We start from the raw sequence: 12,340 nt of genomic DNA, 5'->3' as shown, positions 1-12,340 counted from the left end.
TGTTTGGACAATATTTTTTTTAGTTTTGCTTTATGGGAATCTCATTCAAGAGCAGTATATTTTTGGTATGCATATGTATTCATTAATTAACAATTTTACTGAGATAACAGTAGATTCATATGCAGTTGTAAGAAAAAATACAGAGATCTCTTGGGCACTTTACTGAAATTCCCCAATGATAACGTTTTACAAAATATAGTATAAGAAAAAATATCACAACTGGGTAATGACAATGTTATAATTCACCAAACTTATTCAGATTTCTCCAGTTTCACTTGTACTCATTTGTGTGTGTGTGTGTGTGTGTGTATTTTCATTGTATACAATTCTAAGCATAGGTTAGTTCATGTATCTATCATCACTACAGTTAATACTGAACAGTTCTATCACCACAAGGTTCCCTCATGTTCTTCTTTGTTGCCCACCCACTATCCTCATATCCCATTTGCATCATCTCTAATCCCTGGCAACCACTAGTTGGCAGTACTGAACAAACGAACCAAAAGGAGGGAAAATATCTCTGCCCAGAAAGACCTTAAAAAATCTATTGAATGACTTAACCACGTCCTCATATAGCCATACATGCAAAACAATACTCTAAATAGAAAATCACTAGAAACTTATAATCACAATTATAAAAAATGTTAATATCATCCTATCTAATAATAGACAAACATGGTAATTGACCGTACCTTCGCTACACCTCCCATTGGCTAATCAGCGTGATATGCATATTAACCACCAACAAAAGTGGCAGCTAATTTGCATACTGCAGGCAAATCCCGCTGCACTGCGCTGCACCGCATGGAGCTGGCAGCAGCGCGATCCCTAGCCGTTGGCCGCCCCAGCACGAGATCCTGGCCTGCCGTGTACGGCCCAGGACGGGCAGCAGCGCGATCCTGAGCCACCGCCCGCCCCAGCGCGGGATCTGGGCCTGCTGTGTGCAGGCTGGGGTGGGTGGCAGCGCAGGATCCGGGCCTGTCGTGTGTGTGGGGTGGGGCGGGCGAGGCGGGCGGCAGCACTATCTGAGCAGCTGCCCGACCCAGCTCGGGATCCGGGCCTGCCATCTGCTACCACGGGAGATGGGGCTGACACCGCGGAATCAGGCATGCCACCTGCCTCCAGGGGAGCGGGCCTAAGCCAGGAGGTGGTTATCTCCCAAGGGGTCCCAGACTGTGAGAGGGCACAGGTTGGGCTGAGGGACACCCCCCTGGCAGTGCACAAATTTTTGTCACAGGGCTTCTAGTATTATAAATAAATATCAACTTGGCTGTTATACCCATATATGAAAATTTATCATAAATTAAAACCAGCCATGCACATACATTAAATAATCAACACATATTATATAAATGTAAAAACTATTACAAATCACTATTTTCAAAAAATTGTTCCAAAAGCTCTATAGTTAACATATACAATTATAACCAAGAAAAAAATATAATTTATTTTGAAACAACCACAATCTTAATAATTTAAATTACTATACAAAGACATTTTTCCCCCAACTATTTGAGGATAAGTTGGCAACCTGAAGACCAATCAATCCTGAACACTTTAGTGTGTAATTCATAAAAACAAGAACCTTCTCCTATAAACCATAATACAACCATCAAAATCAGAGACATAACATTGATGTACTACTACCACTACTCCACAAACCCCATTTTAAGTCTTGCCAATTATCCAGTAATGTCCTTCACACTAAAAAATAAAATACGGTAGTAACATTTTACTAAGAAAAAAATCTACTGAACTACATTCTAGGTTTATTTTCTATTTTCATATCCTAAATTAAATGCAGCCAGCATAAATATTAAGTGACCAAAAAATTTTAGCTACATTTGAAAAAAAATGCAAATTAGTACCACCTAAAATTAGTTGACTTTCAAAAAGAAAAAGTGTTGAGAGAAAAAGCTTCAGCCCTGGCTAGCTGAAGCATTGCCCTGATACGCCAAGGTTTCAGGTTTGATCCCCAGTCAATAAATAATAATTATTTAAATAAGAAAAGAAAAAGCTTCACATCATCTTTCTTGCAAGAGATCAAATAGTTAGCTCATAGCTAAAAAACTTAGAAGTGAAAATAAACAAGTTGGTGCTAGGTCGTGTTTTTTAAAAAATCCCAAAGCTTTCACAAACTTGCCATATCCTAAGGGTTTCACATACAATGTCATTTCATCTTAAATCAATTACACAAATATTATTGACAACAACCTAGGTTGTACACTAAGTATCAAGGATATAGCACATGCTGTAAGAGAAAGAGGAGGACACTTTCAAAAGTAACTGTAGCCCTGGCAGGTGTTGCTCAGTTGGCTGGGCATTGTACCATGCACTGAAAGGTTGCTGGTTTGATTCTCGGTCAAGGCACATGTCCATGGTTTCAGGCTCAAAAGGAGGCATGCAGGAGGTGTTCCCTCTCACATTGGTCTGTCTGTCTCTCTGTCTTTCTCTTGCTCCCCTCCTCTCTAAAAATTAACTTAAAAATCTTTTTTTTAAGTAATTTTAATAAAGTACAGCATCATAAGAATCTGAGGTCAGCTATAAACTCACTTCCACAAAGTGAAATATACATTAATAATTTTATGCTTAATTTTCAAGAGAAATCATGGAACCTATTGAGATAAAAACCACAAGAATCCACAGATGGCCTGCAATAAAATCACATCCTAATATATATGGGTGGACAAAAGTATGTTAATAATAATAATTAATTAATAGTAATAAGAAGAAACTCTTGAATTTCATGAACTCACAACTGTAAACCTACCACTTTTGTCTACCCCTATATACCCTTCTGTAAAAGAAAAAGTGAGTGTATGTGTTCACATGCATTTACACAATGAAGAAGCAGAGATCTATTAATATTTCAAAGAAAAACAATTAAAGAATAAACCAAAAAATAAAGGTTTCATCATCAGGAAAGTAGAAAAACAGATTTTGGAACATTCCAAACATGAATAGTAGTAATGAATAAAAAAGAACCACTAATACACTCAATAATACAGATAAATCTCAAAAATATCATTTTGAGCAAAAGAAGCCAGAAATAAAAGAGCACATACTCTGCATGATTCCTAATAGTACTGTAAGAAATCATTTACTCAGTGAAATGCACAAATCTCATGTTCACAAAATAAAAGAATCCCTATAAAAACATATAATGAATATGAAAGGAAATATATAAGACACACGAGGAACATATTGTATGCAATACTATGCTAATTGAGAAACCAGGAAAGACCTGAAAAGTAAGTTAGGTTATCCAAGAGAAAGAGTAAAGTATGTTGTTTGGAGAAAAAATAAAACAAGACAAAAACAGCACAACCAAAATTCTGTATGAGAAAACTGGTCCAGGAACTCAAAGTAGCTAGACCAAAATTCAAAACTGAATGTTAGACAGAGCGTCAGATAATAGATGCTCTGAAACCAAGTTAAGGAGGTTAACCTTCATTAGAAGATCAACTGTAAGTAACTAAGAATTAAAGGAGTGAGATAATCCAATGGTTGATTTTTAAAAAGAACTCCCTAGGGCAGTGGTTCTCAACCTTCCTAATGCTGCGACCCTTTAATACAGTTCCTCATGTTGTGGTGATCCCCAACCATAAAATTATTTTCGTTGCTACTTCATAACTGTAATTTTGCTAGTTATGAATCGTAATATAAATATCTGATATGCAGGATGTATTTTCATTGTTACAAATTGAACATAATTAAAGCATAGTGATTAATCACAAAAACAATATGTAATTATATATGTGTTTTCCGATGGTCTTAGGCGACCTCTGTGAAAGGGTCATTCAACCCACAGGTTGAGAACCGCTGCCCTAGGGGCAGCATGAAAAACCAATTAGAATAAGAAAGAACAAAGGCAGAGAGGCCTTTTGACTAGGCAGAGGATAATGATGGCTTCACTTAAAGTGGTAGTAAAGAGAGACAAGAAGAGATAGTCAGTTGAAAAGACAACACCAAAAATCTGTAAACTACTTATTGTTGCAGTCTTACAAATAAGGGGAAACACAGTCTCAAAGTGGTAAGTAATTTGCGTACTTAGTTCTTTACATGCCATACCTAATGCAAGTCTATCCCATGCAACTTGTAAAGCAATGTTCTCAAACATTAAAATAAAAAAAGTATTAAAAATTACCTGTTTATGATGAACTAGCTGCTTTCTGATTTTCCTGGAATATAATCTGTCCAGGCTACTGCTGCCTTTGGAAGACCTATGTATGTTCTGAGTGTGCAGATTATTGTTAATAAAACTCCACTGGTTACCTATAGGGCAAGGAAAAGTTTTATTAATAATTCTGTTCAATGTAACTTTAAAGTACTTTTAATACCCAGCAAACACAAAATTATAAATGTGTCAATCATGACAAAGCAGTTTTAAAAATTAAGAAAACCATTGTAAAGAAATTGCTAAGATTTTACCCTGGAAAGGTTGACCTAAATCATAAGTGACTTTAAGACCAGAGTTCTGTCTCTATTCCTTCCAGATAACAGCCAACTTTCTCCACAATTAAGATTAATCTCTGTACAATACAACTGTGGAAATGTCACTCAAATCTAACAAGAACAAATGCTTAATATTGCCTAAATTTCAAACTCCTGCCCTAACCAGTTTGGCTCAGTGGATGGAGTGTCGGCCTACGGACTAAAAGGTCCCAGGTTAGATTCCGGCTAAGGGCGTACCTTGGTTGTGGGCACATCCCCAGTAGGAGGTGTGCAGGAGGCAGCTGATCAATGTTTCTCTCTCATCGATGTTTCCAACTCTCTATCCCTCTCCCTTTCTCTCTGTGAAAAATCAATAAAATATATTTGAAAAAAAAAACAAAAAACAAAAATAAATAAATAAATTTTAAACTCCTATACTTTTGTGCAGATGCCCCCAAAATGGTACTCAATAATTTGACATAATGACTGCAAAAATAAGGTTGAGTAATTCAAAATCATGCTGCATAGCTCTACTTATTCTCATTTTTTTACAATGTATCCAGGCCATTCTGTGTCATTCTTCTGCTCAAGTCAGGCTTATTCCTACACTTAACCCAACTCCAATTATTTGTTTATTTGATTAACCTAAAGACATCTTTTTTGATTCTCTACTATCCATTTGTCAAGTCAGTATAAATTCTTAAAACCCTAAAAAAAAGTCTTCCACCAATTTATTTCCATAATCTCTGAATAATATAAATGAAAACTAAAACCTCCAATACTGGTATATTCCAACTTCATATTATAGTCATGTTTAATTGTCTTACATATAATCCTAAAACTGAGTAAATTGACCACTGACATACAGTATTTGTTTAAAAAATAAATATCTAGACAAATTCTTTAGTACATGAAAAGAATCCCCCATCCTCTTCCCAAACATAATGTACACCATAATCAATTGATTCACCTATAAAACACTCCAGGGGATCTTTTTTTAATACTAGGAACCTGACACTGTTTAAAATTTCAAATTTTATGGCACTTGTTAGCTATATTTACATATTAAATGTAGCTATTTCAAATAGCTTCATTTTTATAAAGTTTTAACTTGGAAGAGAAGAAAACGATTCATCTTGCAATTTGATTTCCCTTCATTTTTAAAAGTTGCCTCAAGACTATGAAGAACAATTACAACAAAAATGTCAGAATTTCTGGAAGCATAAAAGCCATTTGTAATTAATTAATAGAACTGTACTTTATAATGGTAAATAGAATGACACTATACTAAAGAAACATAAAACTTCAAGAAGTCTTCACATATTTCCTTTTTTAAAACTTCACTTACATATATACATAAGTGAAGTTTTATTATAAACTGGTTAAAGGGGTATGGGGGGAAACCTCATGAAGGACATAATTGTATTTAGAAACTAAAGTCATGTTCAGACAAGAGGTTTTCCCTAACATCCTTCAAAAATGAATTCTATCCTTACAAAGATTCCTGGTAAAGTTAATTCATATTTTACATAAATTACATACAGCTAGAATCTCTGGGCCAATAAACAGTTCTGCAATAACTGTGAGTTTCTCAAAATCCCCACCAACAGATTATTATAAATTTCTGATACCTGTCAGAAACCTCTCCCTGTCTTTACCATTCAACGGCTTCTTTGCAGCTGCTGCTTCATCTTCAACAGTTGCCACATAATCCAGCAACCTGGACACCAGCATAACAACCCAACTGATCATGGGAATATCTAGTACCCCTATATAGAGATGGGAGGGTAAAAAATAATCAGGGGACTCTAAAAGTTCTAATGTTGTCGAATAAAATAATTATGAGATAAAACATTTTAAAAATCTAAAACATACCGTATCATTACTAATACTTATATTTATAATAAGCCTCAAAATTGGAACTTAAGACCACAAATCAAGTAATGAATTGATTCTAATGGAAAACAAATGCTGCAAGGTACAAAAATAGAATCTTAAATATAGGATAAATATAACAGATAAATTGTAAACTAGCAAACAAGGTAAAAGATAATATCCTTAGACCAGCCGTGGGCAAACTACGGGCTGCGGGCCGGATCCGGCCCGTTTGAAATGAATAAAACTAAAAAAAAAAAAGACCGTACCCTTTTTTGTAATGATGTTTACTTTGAATTTATATTAGTTCACGCAAACACTCCATCCATGCTTTTGTTCTGGCCCTCTGGTCCAGTTTAAGAACCCATTGTGGCCCTTGAGTCAAAAAGTTTGCCCACCCCTGCCTTAGACTTACAGGTGACTGAAATGAAAAAAATCTCTCAACTTATGATTAATAAAGTTATAAAATTTTAAAGCCCTAACCGGTTTGGCTCAGTGGATAGAGCGTCAGCCTGAGGACTGAAGGGTCCCAACGTTCGATTCCAGTCAAGGGCATGTACCTTGGTTGCGGGCACATCCCCAGTAGGGGGTGTGCAGGAGGCAGCTGATCAATGTATCTCTCATTGATGTTTCTAACTCTCTATCCCTCTCCCTTCCTCTCTGTAAGAAAATAATAAAAATATATTTTAAAAAAATAATAAAATAAAATTTTAAAAATCATATGTTCTTTTTTTTTTATACTTGTGGGAAACAAATATCTTTTATTTAAAACAATGAAATTTGAAGCAATTTATATGCCCACTAAAAGTGTCTAATTAAGCAAACTATGTTATTTATTTTTATTTCTAACTGCATGCCATTGTCATCTGAGAAGATGCTTAATATTATATCAATCTTCTTGAATTTGTATAGGCTGGTTTTGTGTCCTAACATTGGTCTATCTTTGAGAATGTTCCATATGCACTTGAGAAGAATGTACCTTTTGTTGCTTTGGAGTGAAATGTTTTGTAAATGTCAGTTAGATCCATCTGATCTAGTGTCTCATAAAAATCATATGTTCTAAGGATTTTATTTCAATAAAAAATTTTCTCCCTCAAATGAAACTCATTTTCAATGACCAAAGCAGCAATGGTACTTTAAACCTTAAACTTAAGAAAGTTTGATTTTAGTTATGACAGCATAGAAGAAACACATTATAATAATTTCCAAGTTCAAATTCAAATAATGAAAAGATTTAAAAAGCAGTAACTATATGGAAGTCAATCACATGAAGGCTGGTCATCCAAAAAAGTCTACATTATAAAAATAGTAACAAAATGTGCAGTATTGAATATTTTTAATAGTAGTTAAGCCTAACTAATTTCTAAAGCAATATTTACAGGAATCTTATGTTTCTACTAAAGATAACTCTTTAAATAATACCGTCTGTTCTCCGATGCATGGGTAACTGTGGCTGAAGAGGTGACAATAAATTATCCAACAGATTGAGTAAGCTTTCTAATACTCCACTATTACAAAGTGATCTTTGACCAATGCAGGAAAGTAACATGAAGACCCTAAAAAGAAGATATAAATAAAATACTCATCATGATTCAATTTTTTAATTCAAAAAAATATTTACATTGTAATTTAAGAGTAATTAATGATAGGATATTTGGCTCTAAGCAAGCTCTCTATAGGTATAATGTTAGTTAGCTTTATCAAGCTATTGATTGTAAAATACTTAAGCCAAATACAAACCATTGATTGTATTTTCTAACTTTAACCACAAGAAATCAGGTAGAGGGAAGTGTAGCATAACCTCAAAAAACATATTTAACACATAAAATAGCATGATCTGATAGGAAATACTAGTAAACACAGATCCATAAAGTTCATGATTCAATTAGGAAACCAAAGAATATAGTCTAGTTATATCATGTATAATCTTCAATATGCCCTTCACTGGGCATGCTCCATCTTCTGAATAGACACACATGCTTCATTTTTCCACTCAGTATCAATACACAGATTTCAAAATCTGAACACAGACCATGAGAAGCATAAATCATTAATAACAAGTTCAATATTGTCTGACCTACCTATCCTGTGGAAAGATGAGAAGCTGTTCTGAATTGTACAGTTCCTGAAGAACATTAGAGAGAAACTGACCCCACCATCTTTCACCACCACAAAGTTGAACAAGTAGAAGACCAGTATGTAACCGTATCTTTGGGGTTCCACTGATGCACAAATGTTTAAAAAGTTCTTCACAGGCCTGGGCATGAAATGTGCTCTGCAAAACTGCAGGAACGGAGTGTCCTATTATAAAAAAGAAAACAGTAAAATTTCCTATTTAAGTGTATGCTGTGATATCAAAATCAGCATTCCTAGACATATTTTCTTCTTTACCAGCAATCAATACACAATTATATTATTTTTATTTTGTTATTTATAGGTAGACTTGAGGAAGGGAAGAGTTCGCACTTAGATCCATTATATTTCTTGTATGTGGAGATGGATATACCAGATGGCTGTGTATGTGTGTTTGTATGCGCATCAGTAATAATAAAATATAGCTCTTGGAAAGAAAATGATAGCTCTATATTAGATTAACAACTATTAAGTTTACCCTGTTGCACGTTTTAACAATATTTATTATTTTGCCAGTAACACAACAATGTGGTACATCAGTGGCAGAGAGTCAAGAAAAAAATAATCCAAAAAATCCATTAAACAAAAATACAGGGGGAAAATGAATTAACCTAAAGAACAGATTTCATCTTCACATTAGAATGGATATCAAAATTCACATTACCCAGGAAATATCAAGGCAACAATAAAATACTCAACTAGATCACAATAAATATTCCCAGTCTTTAAAATACTTAAGCCAAATACAAACCATTGGAAGAGTGAAGAAGGCTGAGCAAAGTGTCCAATAAATATCTGATGATAGTACGTAATTGCTCTGTGGAAGACGTCTGAATTAAATCTCTTGGATTTGATGTTTCATTCAACATCTTCCTACTTGCACCTAGAGCTACTCTGAGCCTCTGCACTGCATTGTGAGCCAAATTAAGTTGAAGCTGTAACTGAATACAATCCTGATAGGAGGAGAAAACTCTGCTGTCTTCCTCGACTGCCTTATCTGGCTTCCTCAAGAAATACTGTGCATTGTTAGCACTGTTGAGAGGAGGAAGATCTATACTTTGCAAAAGAGTTTCCAGTCGATGACAAGCTAAATTATACCTGTAAGTAAAAAATAATTGAACAAAATCATTCCTGCAATGTTCTTTAATGTACATTTATGAATACACATTAAATTTAAATTTCTAAAACATGTTAACACAACCATTGAAAAGATATCATTTAAGTACTAAATAGGGTCAATTATTTAATAGCAATACATCAATGCATTAAACATTATTGTAACATACTAATACCCTATTTCCTTCTGCTCTTTTCTGTACACTTATGAAAAGATATTACTTGAAAAATATATGCAAGACATTATACAAAATACAATGGTTTGTCCTAGCCAGTTTGGCTCAGTGTATAGAACGCTGGCCTGTGGATTAAAGAGTCCTGGGATCAATCCCAGTCAAGAGCACACGCCCAGGTTGCGGGCTCAATCCCCAGTAGGGGGTGTGCAGGAGGCAACTGATCAATGATTCTCTCATCACTGATGTTTCTCTGTCTCTCCCTGTCCTTTCCTCTCTGAAATCAATAAAAATATATTTTAAGTATGTGTGTGTGTGTGTGTGTGTGTGTGTATAAAATGATTTCAATAAGATTAAAATATTCTGCAATTTCCTAACAACCTGCACTGTATATCCTCCTGTAGAGCAACCATCATTGTTAAATGCTGGTCAATTTCTGGCTGGTTTGCAGATTCTCCTTCTCCCCTTAGAGGATCATGCATTAACTTCAGTTCACTCTCCCAAGACAAGATGTAGGTATGACCATAGTAAAATCCTAATGGAATTTTGGCTCTGGCATTTGTACTTCCATAACGTCCAATGACAGTGATCTGAAATGAAAAATAAATATACATATACACTCACCTTCAACAATAAAAATCTGAGTAATGTATTAAAAAATTTGATATAGTTATACTTTTAATTATATGTCTGAGTATTTTTCATAAGTTGTCAGAAACATAGAAAACTTATCAATTATATCACTTTCTTGAAGTTCTTTACCTTCATGAATCTGCATACAGGAGGTGGTATCAAGTCATGAAGAATTAGTGAATGGGTGCTTATATCAGTTGCTACAACCAATCGCCTCCCATCCACCTCTTCTCCTAATGTCCAAATGTCAATTGACAAAGAGGCCAAGTCTCCACAAGTGGGAATCAACACATCAGTCAACAGTATTGGTCTGCCAAAATCCAAGGTCACAAACCTTCTTGCTCCTATGAGAGAAAGAGAAAGAGAGAGAGAAAAAGAGAGAGAGAGAGACAGAGGAAAAGCAATAGCAAAAATACCATATATCAATTAACCAAAAGATATACTAAAAAAAGTTCTTTAAAAATGAAATTAACTTACTTAAATACAAATAAATGAGAAGAAAAGTTAATTTCCATTCAAAAAGTATCTGAGCCCTAACCGGTTTGGCTCAGTGGATAGACTGTTGGCCTGCAGACCGCGAGGTCCCAGGTTCAATTCCAATCAAGGGCATGTACCTTGGTTGCGGGCACATCCCCAGTAGGAGGTGTGCAGGAGGCAGCTGATCGATGTTTCTCTCTCATCAATGTTTCTAGCTCTCTAACCCTCTCCCTTCCTCTCTGAAAAAAATCAACAAACTATATTTAAAAAAAAATCTGAAACCTCAATCTATGTTACTTTGAACACCAAGACTAAGTAAAAAACAAAACAAAACAAAAAAACCCTAGCTGGTTTGGCTCAGTGGATAGAGCGTCAGCCTGGGAACTCAAGGGTCCCAGATTCAATTCCAGTCAAGGTACATGCCCGGGTTGCAGGCTCAAGCCCCAGTGGGGAACATGCAGAGGAGGCAACCAATCAGTGATACTCGCTCATCATTGATTTTTTTATCTCTCTCCGTTCCTCTCTGAAATCAATAAAAATATATTTAAAATATATATATATACACACAATAGTAAGTTGTTACTATAAAGGCAATCAACTCTACATAAAGCCTTAATTTAAAACATCAGACCAAAAATAAAAAAATAGAATATAGATTAATTCTATAAAGTACCTATCTACTCTTCTTTTAGCCAATTGGTCTTTCTTTAAAAATTTCACTAGATGCATTAATAATATCACATTGTAATACTTGATTTTCGTTTTCTTAAACTTTGTTTCACTTCTTATGTTATGGAGTTACAACATACATTGGGGGTAAAATACAAGGTAAAATTATAAGGCTGAAATAACATGTAGTCATTACTATCACTAAAAAAATCCCTTAGCAAGGTCCTCTAATGGAGACAGATACAGCTTATCTCAAACATTGTTTTCCCCCTGACGCATCACTGTTTTTTAGCTCTGTACCATATGAAGTAGATGGTTTACTTGAATGTTAAGGTCACACAGAGGTAGTATGTGTTTTTGTGTAAGCACTATAATCACACTCAGCATGAGATGCTCACACTAAGGAAAGACAAAAATGATCTGAAAGGAAAGGAAGAGAAATCTGCATCGCTCATCTCACACACACTTCAGGATTAAGCTCAATTAGTGAAACACGCAGCAGAGTCATTAATAATACTTTAGTTCTTTTTACTTTTTATTGGGCTGGAGTGAGGGGCAGCTAGTGATCTTTACACCTACATTTTATAGTAAAGGAACCCAAGTACATAAACCCAACTAGAGCAATTCTCAATGGAGCTAGTTTAAAAGAAAATAGGCAGTTACCAATACTTTCCTAAACAGAAAAACAATTAAACCACACCAAAAAAAAAAAAAATTCTCCTCCTTAGAAAGTTTATGCCCTATAGTCAATTCCATAGATAAGAAAACAAATCACAGTGTAAACTACTGCTCACATTTCATAAGACTGCACAAAAAACTAGTTTAAATAT

The 12,340-nt window shown here is 34.8% G+C and overlaps 1 protein-coding gene across 6 annotated transcripts in view; it reads right to left on the bottom strand.

Annotated features, from left to right (window-relative positions):
* BIRC6 (baculoviral IAP repeat containing 6) overlaps window positions 1-12,340 on the bottom strand; it is a 181,438-nt gene that overhangs the window by 86,848 nt on the left and 82,250 nt on the right. For all 6 annotated transcript variants that reach the window (XR_011473150.1, XM_070428963.1, XM_070428967.1 and 3 more), the window contains exons 27-33: window positions 10,494-10,708; window positions 10,113-10,321; window positions 9,194-9,540; window positions 8,391-8,610; window positions 7,732-7,865; window positions 6,066-6,203; window positions 4,148-4,275 (exon numbers count right to left, since the gene is read on the bottom strand). Coding sequence is in view for 5 of the 6 variants with exons in the window: in XM_070428963.1 (XP_070285064.1) it covers window positions 4,148-4,275; window positions 6,066-6,203; window positions 7,732-7,865; window positions 8,391-8,610; window positions 9,194-9,540; window positions 10,113-10,321; window positions 10,494-10,708 (1,391 nt within the window). In the remaining variant the exon portion in view is untranslated. The remainder of the gene's footprint in view (window positions 1-4,147; window positions 4,276-6,065; window positions 6,204-7,731; window positions 7,866-8,390; window positions 8,611-9,193; window positions 9,541-10,112; window positions 10,322-10,493; window positions 10,709-12,340) is intronic.

The sequence above is a fragment of the Myotis yumanensis genome, unplaced genomic scaffold (assembly GCF_028538775.1).
Source record: "Myotis yumanensis isolate MYYU_CA2020_CCGP unplaced genomic scaffold, mMyoYum1.0.hap1 SCAF_11, whole genome shotgun sequence".
Taxonomy (NCBI): domain Eukaryota; kingdom Metazoa; phylum Chordata; class Mammalia; order Chiroptera; family Vespertilionidae; genus Myotis; species Myotis yumanensis.
Note: the sequence above shows the minus strand (reverse complement) of the source record. Positions and strands in the feature narration are given on the sequence as shown.